Source organism: Acartia tonsa, chromosome 10 (assembly GCF_053477335.1).
Source record: "Acartia tonsa isolate MP-2025a chromosome 10, ASM5347733v1, whole genome shotgun sequence".
NCBI classification, from domain to species: domain Eukaryota; kingdom Metazoa; phylum Arthropoda; class Copepoda; order Calanoida; family Acartiidae; genus Acartia; species Acartia tonsa.
Genome location: NC_137269.1, coordinates 19192015 through 19214679, shown reverse-complemented (window position 1 = coordinate 19214679; position 22665 = coordinate 19192015). Strand labels below are relative to the sequence as shown.

At 34.7% G+C, this 22665-nt stretch overlaps 1 protein-coding gene across 5 annotated transcripts; it reads left to right on the top strand.

Moving 5' to 3' along the window:
* The first annotated feature begins 1710 nt into the window (after nucleotides 1–1710).
* LOC145330490 (uncharacterized) lies at nucleotides 1711–22620 on the top strand. 5 transcript variants are annotated; one of them, XR_013883426.1, is made up of 12 exons: nucleotides 1711–1979; nucleotides 2547–2649; nucleotides 3470–3593; nucleotides 6298–6376; nucleotides 6952–7017; nucleotides 11678–11822; nucleotides 12455–12561; nucleotides 19586–19636; nucleotides 20198–20311; nucleotides 21212–21294; nucleotides 21694–22239; nucleotides 22370–22620. XR_013883426.1 is itself a non-coding variant. In XM_080175117.1 (11 exons), exons 1-11 carry the CDS (start codon nucleotides 1899–1901, stop codon nucleotides 21743–21745), a joined length of 1005 nt encoding a protein of 334 aa, XP_080031243.1. In that variant the 5' UTR covers nucleotides 1711–1898; the 3' UTR covers nucleotides 21746–22620. The 5 variants fall into 5 exon arrangements, 3 of the variants coding, with proteins under 3 accessions (XP_080031243.1, XP_080031245.1, XP_080031244.1); XR_013883425.1 differs by having other exon boundaries at nucleotides 21694–22245; XM_080175117.1 differs by having other exon boundaries at nucleotides 21694–22620.
* The last annotated feature ends 45 nt before the right edge of the window (nucleotides 22621–22665 follow it).

Here is a 22665-nt window from a genome sequence, read left to right as displayed (position 1 = left end):
TTTAAATTTTCTTTGTTTTTATCGCCTTACCTGCGATCTTTCCTTTATTTTTCTGTCAATAAATAATATTAAAATACTAAAAATAAAACAAACCAAAAATAATGAATACGCTGAAATAAAAGGCTGAAGATATAAGGGCTTCTATGTTAGCGCGTGTGTGTGAGTGTGGAAGAGAGATATTCAGCATTAGTCCTCTTTGTCCAAATCGTTCGGCCCAACTGGGGAGCAGCTGTTTTAGCGGGCTAGGTGGGGGGACAGCTGTCAAAGTTTAAAATGAGAGTGGGGTGCTAAAAAGGGGGTAAATATGGATGAGAAAGGGGGAGTTGTTTTAAAGCAACGTGGAAGGAGGGAGTAGAGACTTTTAGCCAACTTTTTATCTTATTTTCCCCATAATATAGATCCAAAAATAATTTATAAACTCTTTTTTTAATGATAAATTATAAAAGATCAAATGATACATTGTTCAAATTAAAGAAATCAAACCTTTTATTTTATGGCTGCTTATCTTAATTTTGACAGAAAAAGTGCTTTTATCTTAAAATATCTCAATATAAAAGTTTAATTTGTACGATGTAATTTATAAAGTTTGTCATAACTAAACTTTTCATTGCATTTTAAATGTCAAATAAACAAATTTGTAGAAGTTTGAAAATGTTTTTTTTGTAAAATAAAATTTGGGGAAAAAGTATAAATTAAATTTGGCCAACTGATATTTCAAAGACATTCATAAAATCTAGATTACCCTATTTCTAAAAGTCGCCAAACAATGAAAAATCCCTTTTGGGAGGTAAGAAATATTTCATAAGGACAATGAAATCTTGGATAACTGAAAAGCCTGAATTTTAATTTTTAAGTATAGATGCAATTGTAAAACTGCAAAAAAATTACTTAACTACAATATTTATATGCTTTTTCTTTGATTGCAAAATTATTATATTTTAACAAATGATTTTTTAGAAAATTACACGGAAATATCGAAAAAATAATTAAGATTTTGATTCCTTTTTTGTTAAATAAGTACTATGTCGTTCGACATAAAAAGTCTATGAAACTCGACATCTAGGCCTACTCTACTCCATATCAAGATTCACCAAAAGGGGAAGGCGTGTCATAGACAACTTATTTTTAACAATAAGTTTTTCCTAAAAATAATAAACCTATTTCTTTAAAATTCGCGTTTTCAAAATTTATTTGGAAAGATCTCTAGATTTATAAAAAAAAAAGTATTTCAAAGTTAATTTATCTATGAAAAAGCTGCTAAAATCTAGAAAATATGTCGCCAGCCTGTACTTTGAAAGGTCCATCGTATTTTTTAATGATTTTTAAAAAAATTACTTACATGACTCAACATTTCTGATTAAAAAATCAATAAATACTTAATCATTCCAAAAAAATGTCAGCGGATTTTTCAAATTTTTTTCGCGGATTTTTAGGAAATGATTCGAACTTTTTTTAGTTAATTTTCACATATTCTTGACGGAATATCATTTATAAACTTACTTTTATCATTTAATAGTCAATAATCAAACTCTCTTTACACTTTATTTACCTAAAGACAATAATTTACAGAGCTAGAAATGTTATAAATCACGAAATTGTTTGACTTTGAGCAATATTTGTAAAATATTGGCCGTGTGTTTATTTGTATGTCTGTTATAACCAGTTTTTGTCTGCTAGAAAATGTATTGATGTTATGAACCTCAGTTAATTAATTATCAGCTGACTTTCAAAATTGTTGAATTTACAGGATAAAATTGGTATCCAAACTTTTTATGTTCATTTTATAGTGGTTTTCAAGTTGTATGTGTTAAAAATTTATTTATGTTAAATTAATTATATATAAAAGTGATTTTTATAAAACAATAATATATTTTTTTTCTATATGTAGAAGTATAAAAATGTTAATATTTTTCGTTTCCCAGTTTTTGCTGGGTTTCGTACTTGCATCCTCTGACAACAATGAAGTTATTTTTGCACAGGTACTAATTTAATTTAAGATTACAAAAAAAAACATTGAGATCAAAAATAAGTTTTTGTAGCAGAGAAGCAACTCTATAATTCACGTACGTTTTAAATCTATAATTAAATCAATTCGTCCGTCTGTCCGTGTGTAATGCTAATAGAATAATTTTGTTTTCTCTGCTACTATTCAAGATAGAAGATGGCTATATATATTTTTTATCGAGCTTCAGTAATGTAATTGAAAAAAATTCTTAATATTTTTTCTGTTTTTTGGAAGAATTTTGTCTTAAATAATTGATTCTATATAAAAAAATCTCCATTAGTAAAACAAATAGAAACTTTGAAATAAAATTATGGCAGAAAGTGGGATGTTTAATTGTGCGTCTCTCATTGTGAAATTTTTTGTTTATACTTGGCTATTTTTATCTTTTTTTATTTTATTTCTTTAGGATACTTTCTTTCATTTAATTAAAAATCCACAAGTTAAAATAAAATCTAATCTTGTCTTACCCTAAGAAACATTTTCTACAAATCCTAAAAAGCAGCAAAATTTTCTTTCTTCAAAAACTTTGATTTTACTTCAGTTGGATGGAAAAGTGCAGATGGAATGTGAAGGAGAGGGAGAATTATTCTGGAGGACAAAATCAAATCAATCTGCCACAGAATATATGGACCTACCCGCTGAAGGTAAATTTAAAATATAAGTGAGATCAAAATATCAAATTAAGGGTCACCTGACACCACACATAATTTTTTTAAAATAAGGGTAGGTGGGGGTGGATATTTCAGTCCAGGGGCCTTTATAATTAAAATCAACAAAATTGATAACCTGGCCTAAAGGTTAGAACCAAATTGGTCTAGCGGTTAAAAATATACTAAGTATAGACAGACAGATTTCCTCAATATAATATATTAGAATGGTAAAGAGCCCTTTTAGATGTCTACGAGATTTTATAAATTCCCCTCTTTTTAAAACTATGCACTTTATTTACCTACCTAATACTTTTTTGAAAATATATTTTACCCTTCTTAATTTAATGCATTTCATGATGAAATCGTTTTAAGATAGAAGAGAAGACAAAAAAATTTGTGTTCAAAATAAGCAGATTCTCTTTGTTTACAAATGCTTTTTTTTTTTTGTCAGCTAGCAATTCTTAGATTAGAATAATACCTAATTAATGAAGTAAAAACAGTTAGAAATAAAAAGAATTAAGAACACATTTAAAGTATGGCTTCTAAACCGATTAATATCCGCTGGATTAGAACCGGCTCTCAGCTATATTGTAAAAACTTGCATAGCTTCGTAGTACAGATAATTTTATACAAATATTGAAATAAAGATCATAAAATCAATACCACTGTTGTTAGCTATGTCCTTTAGTCTCTCGGGGCAAAGAAAACTGGTTTTAATTATTTTTTTCATTTTAATATCCGCGAAACGCTGTCTTTAAAACGATGCGATAAATAACTATTGATTTCACAATTTACCTATACAATTTATTCACAGGCAATGAAATTGACGACAACACTCTCATTTTGACCAAGTTAAGTGAGGATCAACTTGGAGTTTATTCATGCTTTGATGCTGAAGATAATATTGTTAAAAGCTTCACCATTGAAGTCAGATACAAGTAAGTTGCAACAGTTTTCCACGAATAAAACGTTTTTTTAGCTCCGAGATGCCGAAGGCACGGCCCAAAAAATGGTTTTAATCTTATAATTGTACATTTTTATTTGCGCAGAGAGCTGCTTATAATTCGATGCGATAAAAACCTATTCCCTCTTTCAATCATTTTTAATTTTGGGTTTCGGGTTTGAATTTTTCTTAAACCGCACTTATAGAAGCACTTTATTATAAGTTCTAGTGGCCAAGACCCAGGATTCTAAAGATTTTGCACAAGCTAAACTATTCTCTCTTTAAATAAATATGATTCTAATTAAAGCTTTCTAAAACAGAGAACTATAACAAGTTGCGCCTGTTTGTGGACCAATACATTCCCCCATTCTTTAACAATTTAAAAATTATTGCGTTTACACTCTGTCAAATATTACAGTCGCGGAATGCCTGTACCTATCAAGTATGTTTCTGAATATTTTACTTATTCAGGGATCTTAAGGGTTAAGACAATATTATGTACGATAAATTGTTTACCTCCCCATTGATGATAACGCAAATTTAAAGAAAATGTATGGAAAAAAATAGAATGTTTAAAAAGTTTGTACACTGAAAATTTGGCCAAGTTTCTAAATGTTTTTAGCCAACTAATAAGAGAATGAGTTTGTACAACTTTTTGTAAAGTATAATATAAAGATGAATGTCCTCCCTGCTATTATCTAAGAAAAGTACAAATACACCTATCCAATTATGATTGCATTTCTTGAGAAAATTCTAAAAAGGGAAATAACCCCAGGGCAAGTTTCAAACCCTGTGATAAAATATTCTTAAAAGATTTGTCTAGAATATACTAGTAAATGTTGGATGATTCTTTAGATAGAACAGCTAATTTACGGTTTTTATATTAACAACAAGGATGACAACATCCATAAGTAGCGAAGCACAAAAATTATGTATAAAAATTTAAAGATTAGTTGTAAAAAACATGTATATTGGGGAAAAATCACGAAACCTTTTCAACATTTTTAAAATTTTTTTTAATACTTATATATTAGTACTATGACTAACAGACTGACGGTCAAAGTAAATTACATACTGGATGCTCAAAACAACGGGAAATTTAATTTTGATATTTTTAACTAAAAAAATTGAAATCGGACCATAAACACCAAAGATATGGGGAAAAATGTGAAAAATATAAAAATAGCCAAAAACCTGCAAAAAGGCAGTCTGATCGCCATTAATGTTTTCTTGAAAAGACAGGAAATTTTATTTTGATATCTGTAGCTGAAAAAATTCTGGAAATCGGTCCATAAACACCAAAGGTATGGATAAAAATGTGAAAAATACAAAAATAGCCTAAAACCTGCCCAAAGGCAGTCTGACCGTCATAGTTGTTTTCTTGAAATGTCAGGAAATTTAATTTGGATATCTAAAACTGAAAAAAATTTGGAAATTGGACCATAAACTCCAAAGATATGGAGAAAAATGTGAAAAATACAAAAATAGCCTAAAACCTGCTAAAAAGCGCTCAGACTGCCATTGATGTTTTATAATTAATTGCGCTCCTTAATAATGGGAATGTTGTCAAAAAATTCCAGCCTTTAATCTTTTTTAGGAGCCGAGAAAATCACGTTTCCCCCAAACTAAGACATACGGACAGACGGACATTTCAAATTATAGAGTAGCTTCGCTACTAAAAATTGCTTCTACGTCAGTATGTCATTAATGAATGATTTTCTAGCAAAAATTTCCTAGGTTTTAGTTAGAATATATTTAAGACTTAACGCAGCTACTCTATAAGTAATAAAGAGGTATTTATGACATAACGACCCTTATAATATGATTAACAAAATTATTTTGGATTGTTAATTTTGAAAATGTAATCATAAACTCTTTTAAACGTATGATTGATTGTATGAAATAACTAATCTTTTTCATGATATTGTCAACAATGCGTTGACACCTTTTTAAAAGAAAAAACACATTATCATATGTAATAATCTTAATGCTTTTGGATACATTTTATTTACGAAATTAGGTATTTTGTATTATTAGCTATTGTTAACTCTTGGTTAAAAATCAGAAAGTTGTAGGTATCATACTTAATGTTTTAACATTAATCTTAAATATGTGAACTTTCATTTGCCGCACCCATATTTTTTTTATTTAGATACTAAGCACCGGCGCATAAAACAAAAGTTAAAAGCAAATCTTTTCCAAATTTTTTGGTTATGAATGTACGTCCATAACGATGGCTATTAATATGTAAATTCAGGCATATTAGATGGGCATTCTATTGATTTCAAATCTTACTTCAGTTTATAAATGATGACTTCTAAGACGATTGGGAATAATATTCGTGGTTAGATTGTTTTATTATTAGTCCAATAAAGGAATTTATCATCTAGACCTTTTATATTTATTAGTATCCATTGTCTTTGATGATGTTTTAAGAAATGTTTTGGTTGAATAGACACCTAGATAATCAAGACTTACCAAGTGGTAATCATCTCTGATCTAATCAATTTCTAATTGTAAAACTAAAAACAAGAATGAAAAAATCCTTATAAGCATTAATGTCTTTTTTAATATGCATAGAAAAATAATTAGTAGATTTGAAGCTCAGGTAATGAATATAAAAAATGAACACTGATTTGTTCTTATAAGCAACATAAGTACCTACCTAAATATTTTTACAGTTTATTTTTTTTGTTTAGGATCAAAAAGATGCCTGCCTCTGTATTTGTGAACAAGGGGTCAGCTACCCTCCCTGGAGAAATTGTCTGCACAACAGTGGTATGTTATTATCTATAGAGTAGCTGCTAGCAAATCATCTTTTACTTCCAAAATCCTTAATATTTCAAAAGGATAGATACGAGAAGGAAGATTTGACCAGCTTTGTATTAATGGGAGGACACACAGAGACCATGTTTTCCCAATTTAACCTGTGATATTTCATACAGAATGATACATTTAGGTATTTTTGTATAAACTACGCTTTTGTGGAATGATACAAAGAGGTCACCTTTTCCCTCCAGGGGGATCTAAAGGGATAAGATAATTGCCGATAAAATGATGTACATCCCCGAGGATGATACAAAAATTACCACGTTTGCATATTGTACACTCAACTTAATCTACCAACAAATTTCAATAAAAGTTCCAAAAGTTGTTAATGTTGAGCCTTTGGGGACTAGTGTAATAAACTCTGAAACAGCCCAATGTCCTCTGCCTCCCTGTTCCCTCTCTAGTAAGTTATAAAATATTTCATAATAGAAATATAAGTCTTAGCTACAGCTTTTGACAGAAGGTACAAAGAGTTCACCCCCCCCCCCCCTCTCCCTATCCCACACCCATGATATTATTAATAGAGGGATACGAAGAGGTCATCTTCCGTTGGTAAACAAGTTCCTGTGGAAGAGAAACCAGATTCCAAGGTTGTATATCATCCCTGTGCACTAGTATTAGTTAAATGTTGTAATGCATCCATAGAATATTAAAATATGAATATCATCCAGTTTCTTAAAATATTATACCTAGTTTTTTACGACATATATTTTCATCCTCATGTTTTTTTTTATCTACCAACCTACCAACAAAATTTTAAAGCAAAGCTTTTCTATAATTAAGGTAGGTCCGTCAGTTTGTACGTCACGGACAGTTAGCTCTTTTCGTCAATTTAAAGAGGGTAGAATTCTAAACTTCTAAACTTTTCATGGTGATTCCTGTAATAGATTGGTACGATTTAGAAAGCGTAGCAACTCGATAATCGTTACATATGATAAAATTATCCGATTGATCTGATTTTTGGAATACTGATTCCCAGGAAAACATAGTACAATGTTATAAGCAAAGCATCTCTATAATCAAGTCCTAGAAATGTAAGTACGTCCTTAAACAATATCCTGTATTTATGCAGTTTTTTCAACTTTACTTACAACTTTGTTTTTTTACTTTTATATATACATTATATTCTGATTATTCAGTTCTGACACTCTACAAGTGTTAATGTTCGTTTGTCCTACCGTTTCAGAGCTTTGCTTTTATGGATTTTGTCATCATTGTTTATATGTATGCAATGTTTAAACAAAATTGTAATTTGTTCAATATAGTATTAAATTCTTTTTACATAGTGTCATCGTCATTTGAAACTATTTTGAAATGGCTTTTCAAAATTTAACGTATTAAAATACTACCTTCAGATTAGGATAAATTCCCAATGTTAGAGTGGTTTCTTAATTAATAAAAGGCTACGCCCCTAAAGCACAGCTAGCTTAAGCCAGGTACAGGTTTACCTGAGCACGCCAAAGAAACTGACTAGCAGGGGTGTTCTAGGAAGGTATTGTGAGTTCATAACCACTCTTACTTAAATCGTAGCTGTAGCTTCCCTACTATGATTTTTTTCAAAATACATTTTCTTGGCTGCTGGGTTTCAATTTTTCTTTCTACTATAATTATGAAATGAATTGTTTGTTTCAGTGAGCTAGTTTACAAAGTTTAAAGAGCATATCTATCTGTTAACTGGATATCTCAGTCATATAATCCAATCCATCAATGAAAAATGATAAAAGAATTCATATTCTTTTACTAATTATAAAATTTTAAAGTAGATACTTTCAAGGTTATATAATTTACATTTAGGCTAATAAACCATCCTTATTTTTAATTTAATTGATGAAAGCAATGATAAAAGCCTGGTGAATCTGTATCAGATTGTCCCAGAATATTTCTGAGACAATTCTGAAACACCTAGTCTATTTTTCATTTCTCTACTGCAAATTATATCTTTGAAGTCAAAGATAAATAAGATTATTTTAAACTTAATCATCTAAACTATAATATGTCTGAAACAAGTAAACTGAAATAATCATAACACAACAAGAACAAACTCTTAGTAGAAATTATATTTTGATTTATTCAAGCCTTCTCAATTTTGATCATTTGAGAGTTACTGACTGGTAATATCAGTACATGTTTAACAATAGATCAGATAATTGACTCAAATTACATTGATAATTGATACCAGAACCTTTTTCTTGTTGGTTGAACAAATTATTAAAGAAGGTCTCTTTTTTTAAAAAATCTGATAAACTAATTCAGATGATCTATACAGACCTGCATTTTTCTATCTTTGAAATCTTACAGTCAAACAAATATTACAATTGCATTTCTGCTCCGTTTTATCATCTGAACAGGTACTTCTTTGCAGAATAAGATCTTTATTATTAGGCTAGCAAATAATTCAGTTAAATTACCAGTATTTTTTGGCAGTACTTAAGATATTTTAACAAGTACTGCATGTGCCAGTTGGAAACACAGGGTTGTTAATGTTATAGTTCACATTCATTAAATATACAGAAGCTCTCAAATGATTAAAATTGAGAAGGCTTGAATAAAGCAAAATACATTGTATAATTTCTACTAAGAAGTTTGTTCTTGTTGTGTAGTATAGCTCTCACCGCGCGTTTTTTGAGAATTAGACATACCATGTAAACTATTTCAGTATCACCTACTCTCATTATTTTTTTTGTCACAATGGACACAGACCATGCCATATTTGCCTGTTAGTGTAAGGATTTTTTCAGTTTACTTGTTTCATATTATAGTTTAGATGATAAGTTTAAAATAATCTCATCTATCTTTGAAGATATAATTTGCAGTAGAGAAATGAAAAATAGACTAGGTGTTTCAGAATTGTCTCAGAAATATTCTGGGACAATCAATACAGATTCACCAGGCTTTTATCATTGCTTTCGTCAATTAAATTAAAGATAAGGATGGTTTATTAGCCTAAATGTAGATTATATAAACTTGAAAGTATCTACTTTAAAATTTATAATTAGTAAAAGAATATGAATTTTTTTATTATTTTTCATTGATAGATTGGATTATATGACTAAAATATCCAGTTAACAGATAGATTTGTTCTTTAAACTTTGTAAACTAGCTCACTGAAACAAACAATTCATTTCATAATTATAGTAGAAAGAAAAATTGAAACCCAGCAGCCAAGAAAATGTATTTTGAAAAAAATCATAGTAGGGAAGCTACAGCTACGATTTAAGTAAGAGTGGTTATGAACTCACAATACCTTCCTAGAACACCCCTGCTAGTCAGTTTCTTTGGCGTGCTCAGGTAAACCTGTACCTGTCTTAAGCTAGCTGTGAAAGGTCTCTGCGGGAACTTGGAGAGGGAGGAGTTGAATTCGATAACCTACCCCCCGACCCCCAGTTATAATTTTAGTTTTTTAAAAAATTTTAGGGGGGTTGTAATTTTTTCTAATGGCGATTTCTCTTGGGAGGGTGGTTGTACCCTCCTCCGAAATAGTTATAAAATTTCCCAATACCTATGAGAAGCTACCCTGTAAAAGAGAACCATATTGGTTATGCGGTGGGCGAGATCCTTCGGTAAAGACCTACAGATAGACAGACATATATACAGGCAAAAATCCTGTTACTTTATTATAAGGATTAGCCAGTTAATTTATATGTGTACCAGTGCCCCTAGCAACAAGAGGTTCTGAGGGAGTAATACAGCATTGATAGTCTTAAATTACCCTGAAATATATGTGAAGCTTCCATAAAATTAGAGTTCAATCGGTTTAATGGGCCAATGGTTAGTGATATATATTAAACATAAAATCCTACTTCTTTATAGAATACCACCCCGGGAGCTAAAATGAAAAACTCATTCAGTTCATTAGTTATCGAAATTCTATGCTTCATACAAATATAAACTTAAAGGAAGCCTGCAAGAAATACCACGCTTTAACTGCTGAAAGACTGCCACAAGTAGACCAAATACCCCAAATTTGAAGCCTTCAGCTTCTATAACAAAAAAGTTCTAGGCATTTTAAAATGACATCTTATGTACAATGAAAATTTTGAAAGAATTGCAATGCTCATGTTGAAAACTTTGAAATTAAACTACGTGGCCTAAAAACAAAATTTTAAGCTTATTTTTGTCATAAATTTAGGTTTCCAGTAACTAATTATATTTTTACAATAAAAATACCCATTTTTATAGTCAAAATCATTAAAAAAAATAAGTTTAACTTGCGTTGTACCAAGTGTACTGTAGCCAATCAGAAGTCTGAATCAGCTTAACAACCAATTACAGCTTAGCTTGTATTAGTTTCCCCCTTTGTTTCCGCTATGATTTTCATTTAAAATGCAATTTAAATCGAATTTTTTTGATAGATTTTGACTATGAAATGTGGTGTTTTTATTGTAAAAATGTAATCAGTTTCCGGCAATCTAAGTTTCTGACAAAGATAAGGTTATAATTTTTTGTCTAGGCGACATAATTTAATATTGTTTTTTCTTTTATGAGCATTGGAAATCTTTCAAAAAATTCATTGTACATAAAATGCTATTTTGAAATGGCTAGAACTTTTTTGTTGTTGAACCTGAAGGCTTTAAATTTGGGGTATTGGGTCTACTTGTGGCAGTCTTTCAGCAGTTAAAGCATGGTATTTCTTGCAGGCGTCCTTTAAATACTTTAAATAAAATGAAAGGAAATATTACCTATTAGTAAAGCTTAAAATCATCATTTCACAAAATTATCATATTGCATCCCTTAAAGAGTTGTAAGTTTTAATATGTAATAGGGATGAAAAAATATTCTAAAAAACAAACAACCCACAAAAATTGTAATGGTAACCGAAAGGCATTAAGCTTGATTTCTCTTCAAAAACATATTCCTCTCTTTTCAGCTATTTGTTTTTCAGAACATTAGGTAATTCTTGCTCCTGGTCACAATTAAAAAAAATTGACTTTTTTTTTAAGAAAAGGCTTAATATTTTTATCCACTTATTGGTAATAAGATGCATCTGTAACCAACAACTGAATTAATTCAACAACAACAAAAATTTATTTCAGCTGTTTTGGGGGGCTACAGTAGTATTTTCTGCGATAACCCACAAAAAAAAAACAGCTGAAATAACCATATATATATTTTTTTTCGAATTAATTCAGTTGTTGGACTTGTACCTATTCCTGAGTTGGATGCATATCAGTTTTTCTATATATATAAAAAAAGAGATATTTTTGTCAATTATTTTGATCGCTGCTTTTCTACACTAACCATATAATTTAGGGCCACCATGACGTCATATTCCGTTGGTACAGCCGTCCCGAGGGTAGCGAGCCCGACTCCGAGCTGACCCAAATCTGTGGTAGCAACGGAGGAGAATTCAACTGCAATAATGACAGTGAACCCCCCCAACTGTCGGAGATTAAAGGTAAATAACAAGAATGACAACATCAATAAGAAGCGGGTAGATATCCTTTCTTTGATATAAAGTAGTAAGATTTCTTGTTCTTTAGATCCATTTCGGTAACTATTGAACTGATTGAGTTTACCAGTTTACGAAAGATTAACACAGGGCTTGGGATTGTTTATAGCTAGTTTTTTTTCCCTTATCTATCCCAAACAATTATTGAAACTTCAAATTAAACCAAACATAAAGACATACAAAGTAGTTAAAGAGTGGTTTCTGATAAATCTTCACAAATATATCAGTAGCCTATTTCATATAGGTAGCATAAGATTGAACATTGGAACCGATAAGCTTTCAGAAGTAATGTAATGAAGAAATGATAATAGTTATTTCTCGCATCGTATTATAAACAGCTTTTCGCGGATATTAAATGTACAAATATATGATTAAAACCAGATTTTTTAGCCCCGAGATGCCAAAGGCGCGGGCTAAAAAAACTTGTTTTATTCTTATGATTGTACATTTTTATATTCGTAGAAAACTGGATATAATACGATGCTAGACATAATTTTTTTTGTATGGATGAGAATCAGATCTAATCCACCACATGTATGCGAGAAAATCCATATAGTTAATTTATATTTAACTTTTAGAAACTGAGGTAGCCCCTGCCCCCGCCCCTTTCCTGGAGCGTGTGAGCGTTGTAACAACCAAGGAGAACACGGGATACACCAGTGAACTCAAGATTGATAATGCACAGGGACCCACAATACTTATATTTACAATGTGTTGCCTCCAGAATTATGATCAATTCTATTATATAAAGATGAAAGGTTTTTTGTCCAAAGCTTAAGATCTTGTTAACTACTGAAATGATTGGCCTCTATTGTAGGCAAACTTCACGAAGGTGATTGTTTTAGGCAATTTTTCTAGCCCCTTTGAATACAGAGCGCAGGCACTAGCCCTAATATCCATACTAGCGGCTACGCCCCCTATAAGCCGCAAGGGCAATTTAGGAGTGGGGAGTTCAATTTTAAAACCCAATTTTTTATTATCGATTGAAAAAGAAAATAGCTCCCCGTCTCCCCCACCTTCCCCTTCAGCTCCTCCTTCACCCCCGCCCCCTCCTCCACCCACCCCTGCCCCCCGAAAACCTCCTGGTAAACCTTTTGTCCTTCAATTCAATTGTAATGGCCTCCTTACCACCCAAGATGAACTCCACAACCTTATTTCTACCCATAACATCCCTATCACCCGCCTCCAAGAAACTAAACTCTCCAGCAAATCCAATCCCAAACCCCTCCCTGGCTATAACTTTCTCAGGAAGGATCGTCAAGACCGACCTGGTGGAGGAATAGCCTTCCTCATTGCCGATGACATCCCCTTCACCCACCTTGACCTCAATCACCTTTCCAATGGCCCCCTAGAGATTGATGGTATCCAAATTTCCCGCAATGGCTCTCCTACACAAATCATCAACCTTTACCTTCCTCCACATTCCTCCTGTCCCCCCCAATACACCCCTGACTTTAACCTCCTCTTTGACAACCCAAATGACCTTATCCTAGTCGGTGATTTCAATGCCCACAACCCTGCCTGGAACTCCATAACCCTTGACCAATCTGCCATGAATCGTGGGGAGGCTCTGCTGGAAGCTCTCAATGAGAGCAGCCTCTGCCTCCTCAACGAGGACTCCCCCACCCGCCTCCCCCCCAACGGCCAACCTACCTCCCCCCCAACGGCCAACCTACCTCCCCTGACCTTTCCCTATGCTCTGCCCACCTTGCACTTGACTTCTCCTGGCACACCCTCACCACCCTCCGCTCTGACCACCTCCCCATCCTCCTCTCCCTCCCTGAAATCAACAGAAACCTCCGTCCTGTCAAAACCTTCCACAATTTCCGTAAAGCAGACTGGGACACCTTCACCCTTGAAACTGAAACCTCTTTGAAGATCTTCCTGATCCTTCCTCCTGCTCCCAAGGTGAAGCCACTTTCCGCCAAATCCTCAAAACTGCCTCCAAACACACAGTCCCCGCTGGCTTCATCAAAAACTCCAATCCCTCCCTCCCCCAGTCTGCTAAGCCCCTTATCCAGCAAAGAGACTCCTTAAGAGAAATTAACCCCCATGATCCTCAAATCCAAATCCTCAATGAACAAATTTCCTCAATAGTTAACCAACACTCCAACAAAAAATGGCAAGAAACCCTTTCCAAATCCGACCATAGAACCAACCCTTCCAAATTCTGGTCCCTCCTCAAATCCCTTTCTGGCAAAAATAATTCCCCTCCCTCCAACCAACCCATTTCCTTCAACAACAAAGTTCACACCTCCCATACCCACATTGCTGAATCCTTTACCAAACAATTCACCTCTGTCTCCCGCCACACCTCCAACCCTTTCTCCAGAAAAATTATCCGCAAAATTAGACACCGCCACCGCCTCAACAGAGATTTCCAACCTTTCACCCCTGCCCTCGTCCTCGAAGCCATTAAAAATTCCTCAAACTCATCTGCACTTGGTCCTGATCACCTCAACATCCTCCACCTCAAACACCTTGGTCCAAATGGCATCTCCTACCTTACCAAACTCTTCAACCTCTCCATTTCCGCTGCTAATATCCCTGCCATTTGGAAGCTCTCCAAAATTATTGCCCTCCTCAAACCTGGTAAACCCCCTGACCTTTCCACCTCCTACCGCCCAATCTCCCTCCTCTGTCCTGCAGCTAAAGTCCTTGAACGCCTCCTTCTCCCATACCTTAAACAATCCCTCTCCACCCACCCCTCTCAACACGGCTTCAAACCCCTCCACTCCACCACATCCTCACTCCTTAATCTTTCCACCTCCATTGCTAACGGTTTCAACCAAAACCTCCCCCCCAGCCGCACAACCGTAGCATCCATTGACCTTTCCAAAGCCTTTGATTGCATCCCAATCCACCTCCTTCTCCAAAAAATCTCCTCCTCAAACCTCCATCCAAACATCATCAGATGGCTATCCTGCTACCTGCGTGGCAGGATGGCCTTCTGCTCCTACCAAAACACCAACTCCTCCCCCAGAATTGTCCACACTGGTGTCCCCCAAGGCTCTGTTATTTCCCCCGTCCTTTTCAACTTCTACATAGCAGATGCCCCCCACAACCCCCCCCGCCACCACCTCCTCCTATGCCGACGACCTCAACTCCTTCCACTCATCTCCTGACATCCCCCAGTCAGTTGAATCCATCAACTCCCACCTCTCCTTAATTGCTGACTGGGCCTCCACCAATGGCCTCTCCATCGCCCCCAACAAATCCACTGTCACCCTTTTCACTCCTGACCGTAAACACCAATCCAACCTCCATCCTCAAGTCCAAATTAACGGCTCCACACTCCCCCTTGAGAAAACCCCTAAAATCCTTGGAGTTACCTTTGACACCTTCTTCAATTTCAGTTCCCATGTCTCCACCATTTCCTCAAAAATTTCCTCCCGCCTCAGAATCCTTAAATGTCTGGCTGGCACCAAATGGGGCCACCAGAAGGAGACCCTCCTCACCACCTACAACACCCTCCTCCGCCCCATCACCACCTATGCCTGTCCTGTCTGGTTTCCTAACACCTCCAAAAACAACATTGATAAACTCCAAGTCCTCCAAAACCAAGCCCTCCGCATCTGTACTGGTTCCACCAAAAAATCCCCCATTAGCCACCTCCACCAAGAAACTAAAATCCTACCAGTACGGAACCACCTTTCCCTTTTATGCTCCCAGTACCTGGCCTCCTCCCTCCGCCCTTCCCACCCATCCTTCCCCAATGTCACAACCCCTCCTGGTCCTAGATCCAAGAAATCCACCCTCCAATCCATGTTCCTCCCGACCCTCCAACCTTTTCTCACCCCTGAGAACACTCTCCCCCCTGCAAATTACAAATCCACCATCTCCCGACTCCACACCTCTGCAGTTACCCAAGCAATCAATTCCTATCCCCCTAATCCTGTCCTTAACCACGCCCCTCCCAACATCAACCCCTCTGAGATCCAACTTCCTAGGCACTACAGAGGTAGTGAGGGCAGGAGGTACTTCTTGAAGTACTGGGGGATATTGACGTCCCTCCCCTTACCAGTCACCCTTCCTTCCAGGGATATAAAAGGTTTGCGTAGGACTAACTATCCTACCTGTAAAAATCATCACAGTTACAGAAACCACCCACAAAACCTCAAACACTTATGGCTTTAACACAGCCAGAGGTGTGCATGAAACAAGAACTGTTGGAACTGATGCTCAGTTTACTGAGAATATGAAAGATGATGGTGAAACCCGAAAGGAAGCTATCAACTTGATGACAGGACCAATAAGTTCTAAGCAAAGCTGTAAGATAGGAACCTGGAATGTTAGAACAATGTATGAGTCAACTAAAACAGCCCAAGTAGTTAAAGAAATGACAAGTTACAATATCGGAATACTTGGAATTGCAGAATGTAGATGGACAGGACAAGGACAAACCACAACCAAAGATGGCCACCTAATACTTTATTCTGGTCATGAAAGTCAACATATGTATGGGGTTGCTATAATTATCCAAAAACGACATGTCAATTCACTAATAGACTGGAAACCTATATCAGACAGAATAATTAAGGCTAGATTCCAATCAAGGCACTGCAAGTTGACCCTTATCCAATGCTATGCCCCAACAAATGACAAAAGTGAAGAAGTAAAACAAGAGTTTTATGATCAACTGCAATCAATCAGAAACTCAGTACCCAAACATGACATGTGTCTAGTTCTTGGAGATATGAATGCAAAAGTAGGAACTGACAGGACTGGAGTGGAAAATGCAATGGGACACTTTGGCATAGGTACAAGAAATGAAAATGGAGAACTTTTACTTGAATTCTGTTTAAATAATGATATGGTCGTAGGAGGTACATTATTCCAACACAAAAACATTCACAAATATACCTGGACAACACCTGATGGACAAACAAGAAACATGATTGACCATATTATGATCAATAGAAAATGGGTCAAATCAATGCAAGACTGTAGGAGCTATAGAGGAGCCGACATATTCAGTGACCATGAACTAGTTGTCAGTAAGATTAAATTAAAGCTGAAGCGTACTGGCCATGATAAAAAGAGTGAGATTGGCAGACAATATGATTCTTCAAGATTAAAGGACCCAGTGATAAAGAATGAATTTGTCTTAAAACTCAGAAATAGATTTCAAGTCTTAGAGGACCTAAATGACGAGACTGAGATCACTTGGACTTCAATTAAAGAAAACTTTCAATCTACTGCTAAGGAAATCCTAGGACACAAGAAACCAGAGAAAAAGGACTGGATCTCTGAAGAAACATGGAACAAAATAGAAGAGAGAAAGAATCTTAAAAACAAAATTCATAATGCTCAACATTTGGCTGACATGGGCAATTTAAGAGCTGAATATACTGCTAAAGACAAAGAAGTCAAAAAGCGCACAAGGAAAGACAAGAGAGATTACATTGACAATCTGGCTGAAAAGGCCCAGAGAGCAGCTGACTTCGGTAACATGAAAACAGTATACAACATAACCAAGCAATTAAGTGGCAAATATAACAAAAAGAGTGGTGAAACTATCAAGGCTAAAGATGGTAAATTACTTACTACAGAAAAAGAAGTTGCTGAAAGGTGGAAATCGCATTTTGAAGAAGTGTTGAACAGACCTGAACCTGAAATTACTGCTGAACCAGAACCAGGACATGAAATAGACATAGACACAAGACCACCAACTATTCAAGAAGTTAAAGCTGCTATACATAGTCTAAAGAACGACAAAGCACCTGGACCTGACTTGATAACTGCTGAAATGCTTAAGGCAGACATAGATCTTTCTGCTAGGACTCTGACTGATCTCTTTGATAAAATTTGGAGACAAGAAAAGATACCAACTGACTGGTCTAAAGGTATAATCATAAAACTACCTAAGAAGGGAGATTTGAACAATTGTGATAATTGGAGAGGAATTATGCTGCTTTCTATCCCAAGCAAGGTCCTATGTAAAGTTATTTTAAACAGAATTGATGAGAAAATTGACAATAAACTAAGAGAAGAACAAGCTGGGTTCCGTGCTGGAAGAGGCTGTGTTGACCAAATTTTCACCCTTAGGACAGTTATTGAACAATGTGTTGAATTTAACAAGCCACTCCATGTAAATTTTGTTGATTTCTCTAAGGCCTTTGACTCCATACACAGACAAACACTCTGGAAAATACTAAGAAGTTATGGTATACCTGAAAAGATGATAATTATGATAACTAAATTTTATGACAACTTCCAAGCCTGTGTTTCAGTTGGAAACAATAAGACATCTGATTTCTTTAAAATAAGCACTGGAGTTAGACAGGGATGCATTTTATCACCTATTCTATTTATATTGGTCATTGACTGGGTGATGAAGAAAACCACAGAGGACAAAAAACGTGGTCTCCAGCTGGGCATACTAGGACACCTAGAAGATCTGGACTTTGCTGATGATCTGGCACTGATTTCAGAAACAATTAAACATCTACAAGCTAAGACAGATAGACTAGTCAAATACGCAGGACAAGTCGGGCTCTTTGTTAATGTCAAGAAGACTGAAATTATGAATATACCTACAAACCCTGATCAAACTATAACAATAAATGGTGAACAATTGAAACAAAGCAACAAATTCACCTATTTGGGGAGTGTTATCAGCAGTGAAAATGGCTCAAAAGCTGATATTAAAACCAGGATTGATAAGGCTAGGGTTGCTTTCAACAGTCTACACAACGTTTGGAATTCAAAGAAACTTGCTCTGAAAACAAAAATCAGACTTTACAACAGTAATGTAAAATCAGTTCTTCTTTATGGAGCTGAATGCTGGAGAACTGTGAAAACTGAAACAAATCAACTTAATGCATTTCACAATAGCTGCCTAAGAAGAATTTGCAAAATATTCTGGCCAAACAAAATATCAAACATTGAGCTGTATGCTAAGACCAAGTGCAATAGTATTGAAGCAGAAGTGAAATTTAAAAGACTAAGATGGCTAGGACATGTGCTCAGAATGGAACAAAATAGGTTTCCAAAAAAGTGCTTAAAATGGAACCCCACCACTGGTAAACGTAAACGGGGACAACCAAAAATGACCTGGAGGCGGAGCACTGAAAAGGACCTCTTTAATTTGAAATTAACATGGGGAGAAGCTGAAGCACTTGCCACAAAAAGGAATTCATGGAGGAGCAGGGTGGCCGTATTCTCTGGACTCCACAGTCCAAAAGAGAGACGCGACTGAACAGGCACTACAGAACCATCCTCTCCCAATTGAGATCCAATTATAGTCCTAAGCTCCAAAGTTACCTACATTCCATCAACGCTTCTCTTTCACCCAACTGCCCATCCTGCCCCAACAATCCCACCCCTGAAACTGTCCAACACCTCTTTTCCTGCCCTAATAACCCCACCAACCTTAATCCCATTGACCTCTGGCATAATCCCGCCCTTGTAGCTGCCTTCCTATCATCACACCCAAGTTTCACCAGCCTCCCTCCTCTTCAACGCCCCCCTCCAGAGCCCCCCCCATAAGCCTCCCCTCCCCCACCTACTGATGACGACCCTGGACACGAAAATGGACTATGAGCAGCCAATACAACAACAAAAAGAAAAAGTAAAAAGATGGGGGGTGATTTTTTTTTTGGTGGTAAGGAGGGTTGACCCCCCCCCCCCCCTCCCACCTGATAAGTAAAAACTTGTCACCTAGGTGTTTTATGAAATACAAGAATATAAGTATTGTTAATAAACAGATGGAAGACAGAGCTGTTTATGTATGCAGAGCTATTGCTAGAGAAAGTGAGGTAAGAAGCTTTTTTTAGTTCACTTTTTTTCTGTCCGTTCGTTCGTAATGCTATGAAGATACTCCTTATCAAAGAGGACTTGGTCCGTCAGTTTGTCGGCCATAAGCTACAAAAGGCATTAAAATATATATTGTCAAAGGTTTCTTAATTTTCAATTATGTATCTCATTCTTTTCTTTTTTAAGACAACTTAACATCTGCTCTTAAACTTACTTTTGCGTTTAATACTAGTTTCCTAGAATAAAGTTACAAATTAAGAGATAATGTGTGTAAAACATTTTAGAAACAACCTAGAAAGGAAAAAAATATAAGCTTCCCATAAACCGGTATTAGGAAGTATCATTTTTCTGGTTTCACACGATAAATGGTAAGAATCTATAACAAATAACGTTTAATTGCATTATTATCAAATTGGAATCAGATATTTGTTTCAAAGTATTTTCTAATGACTGTTTTTTTTCTAAATGTACCAAACTCCTTGTTTTATGGGATCTATGTATATTTCTCTTTATTCAGTATTTTTTTATGATTGGCAAGATATGACAACTTTTAAAAATTTTAGAATGATCTTGACATGGATTGTGAGGAGTCTCCCAACTGCGAGGAAGTGTATACTCTGCTCAGAATAAAAGATCCCCTGGCGGCCATCTGGCCCTTCCTGGGTATCGTGGCTGAGGTAAATAATTGAAAAAAATGGGGTTGAGTGCACAGACGTCCTAGGGTGGGGGTAGAGGGGTGTTCATCCCCCTCCAACTTTAAAACCCCTCATTTTACCCCTCTCAACGTTTTGAAAAATACCCTTTACAAATTGGGGTTGGGGGCATATGCCAAATACGTCCTAGGGTGGGGGTAAAGAGGTGTTACGCTCTCCCCCCCCCCAAAAAAAAATCCCTTCTTCTACCCTACATCAAATTCAAATTGGTCGTCTCTGGTTGGGGAAGGAGCGGTTTTGTACATTTTTGAAATCAAGCCAAGTGACATAGAATTATTATTGCTTAAAATTCACAACCTTTGGATTAAAACTTTTTTTTAAAAGCTTAGGTATTAGTTTATCAATTATGTGTTAGATGTTAGTTTAAATTCTTCTTAGGCCCCATTCTTGAGTTCTATTCAATATTGTGGTTTAATATATGGTATACTTCACACTGCTGATATTTAGATTTGGGGCAAACCAGGGATCTTAAGGATTTTAGGACAAAGAACATAAATTGATTAACATCCCTAATTATGATCAATAAAGTTACCCCTTCTTTATCCGAAGTTATGGATACAAAAGAGACAATACGAGTTTTATACTATTAACCAATCAAGTTTCAATAAGAGAATATCAAAATTTTCCAAGCCCATGAATGATTGAATGTTTTTTTATAAACTTTGTGTTGAGTTATATTACGGCTTTTCTAGGTTGTTATTCTGTGTCTGGTTATTTTCTTCTGTGATTTTCTACGTTGTTATCCTGTGTCTGGTTATTTTCTTCTGTGATTTTCTAGGTTGTTATTCTGTGTCAGGTTATTTTCTTCTGTGATTTTCTAGGTTGTTATTCTGTGTCTGGTTATTTTCTTCTGTGATTTTCTAGGTTGTTATTCTGTGTCTGGTTATTTTCTTCTGTGAGAGAAGGAGGAAACAAGAGGAGGATAAAGAAGAAATAGATGAAGATGGGTAAGTTGCAGGGATCTAAAGGGATAAGACAATGGCCAATAAATTGATGTACATTCCATTCCCCAATGTGTCATGACACACAAAATTACCCCTTTTGTAGATTAAAATTATTGGTTTAAACGTTTGAGCACGCACCTTTATGAACCAACCAATCAAAATTCAGTAAAAGTCCCTAAAGTTGTTAAGCAACGAATAAGAAAACTTTATTATAACACTTTATGGACTAGTTTAATAAACAGTCCATTGTCTCCCCTCTATCTGGGTAAGTTGTTTGAGGGTTGGTTGCAGGGGTGTATATATTTCGCACAAAATTCTTTTTTTCCCAGCAGCAAAAATATTTTTTATTATAAGGACGTATTTGCTATTAATGATCAATTTGAATAAAATTAAACTTTTCAGGTATGCTGGAAACAACATTTCTTCCAACAACAGCTTGAGACAAAGAAAGTAAACACCAAAAAAGACAATAAAATATTAACAAACCTAATTAAAACACCAAACTCGAAGATTTAGTCACAATTATCACAAATAACCTTATATTTGTTGAATCTGTTTTATGTGCAGTAGTTTTTATGTAAAATACTCTATACATAGATATTTTAGCTAATTTGTGTAATTTTGAATGTTTAATTGTTGATTTCCTTCCTTAGCCTTTATACCTATCCAAAATATGTTAGCATAAAATGTTTTTTTTTTCCTAACTCCTAATTTCTTTTCATCCATTGATATATTTATATAAAAAAATACATGTAATTAAAAACAAGACCTAACACGAGTGTGCAATAGTTAAAAAGATACCTATGATGTTTTAAATTGTTATTTAAAATACCAAATAAAAATCCCGTAATCAGTTTTTAAAATTTGACTAGTCCTAAAGAAATCTATGAAATAATTGTAAAAATTAATATTAAAAATTTGCATTTCTTTTAAAACTTAATTAGATCTGTATTTGTTTGGATTATATTTGGATAATAGTAAACTTGTCATTAAGATTTTCACATAAAAATTAAAGAAACTTATCATAAAAGGGTCTCTTAAAACTTATTTTTTTTGCCAAAAATAATCCATCAAATAGTTTTTAATGATAATATTGTGATTTTGCTTTATTTATTCAGTTAATTTAATTTATTTGTGCCATATTGTTCATTTATGCAAAAAAAAGGTGAAAGAAAACATAGTTTCATAATGAAGATTATTTTGCAACGAAATAATTTTACCATTTTGCATAAAGACAGCACATCACTATTACTTTATTTGTTAGATTGCCTAAAACAAACACCCAAATCCCCCCTAGATTAAAAATTTATTAATAAAAAATTAAATGTTTCTAAAACTGTTGCGATAATTTTTTTCAGATTTTCCTAAATTATG

Bases quoted from the DNA above. Each gene is read 5' to 3' on its own strand.
- LOC145330490 (XM_080175117.1), top strand. From the start codon at position 1,899: ATGTTAATATTTTTCGTTTCCCAGTTTTTGCTGGGTTTCGTACTTGCA. The intron at 7,018-11,677 runs GTTGTATATCAT...CATATAATTTAG, and splicing joins AAGAGAAACCAGATTCCAAG to GGCCACCATGACGTCATATT. The intron at 21,295-21,693 runs GTAAGTTGCAGG...TAAACTTTTCAG, and splicing joins GAAGAAATAGATGAAGATGG to GTATGCTGGAAACAACATTT.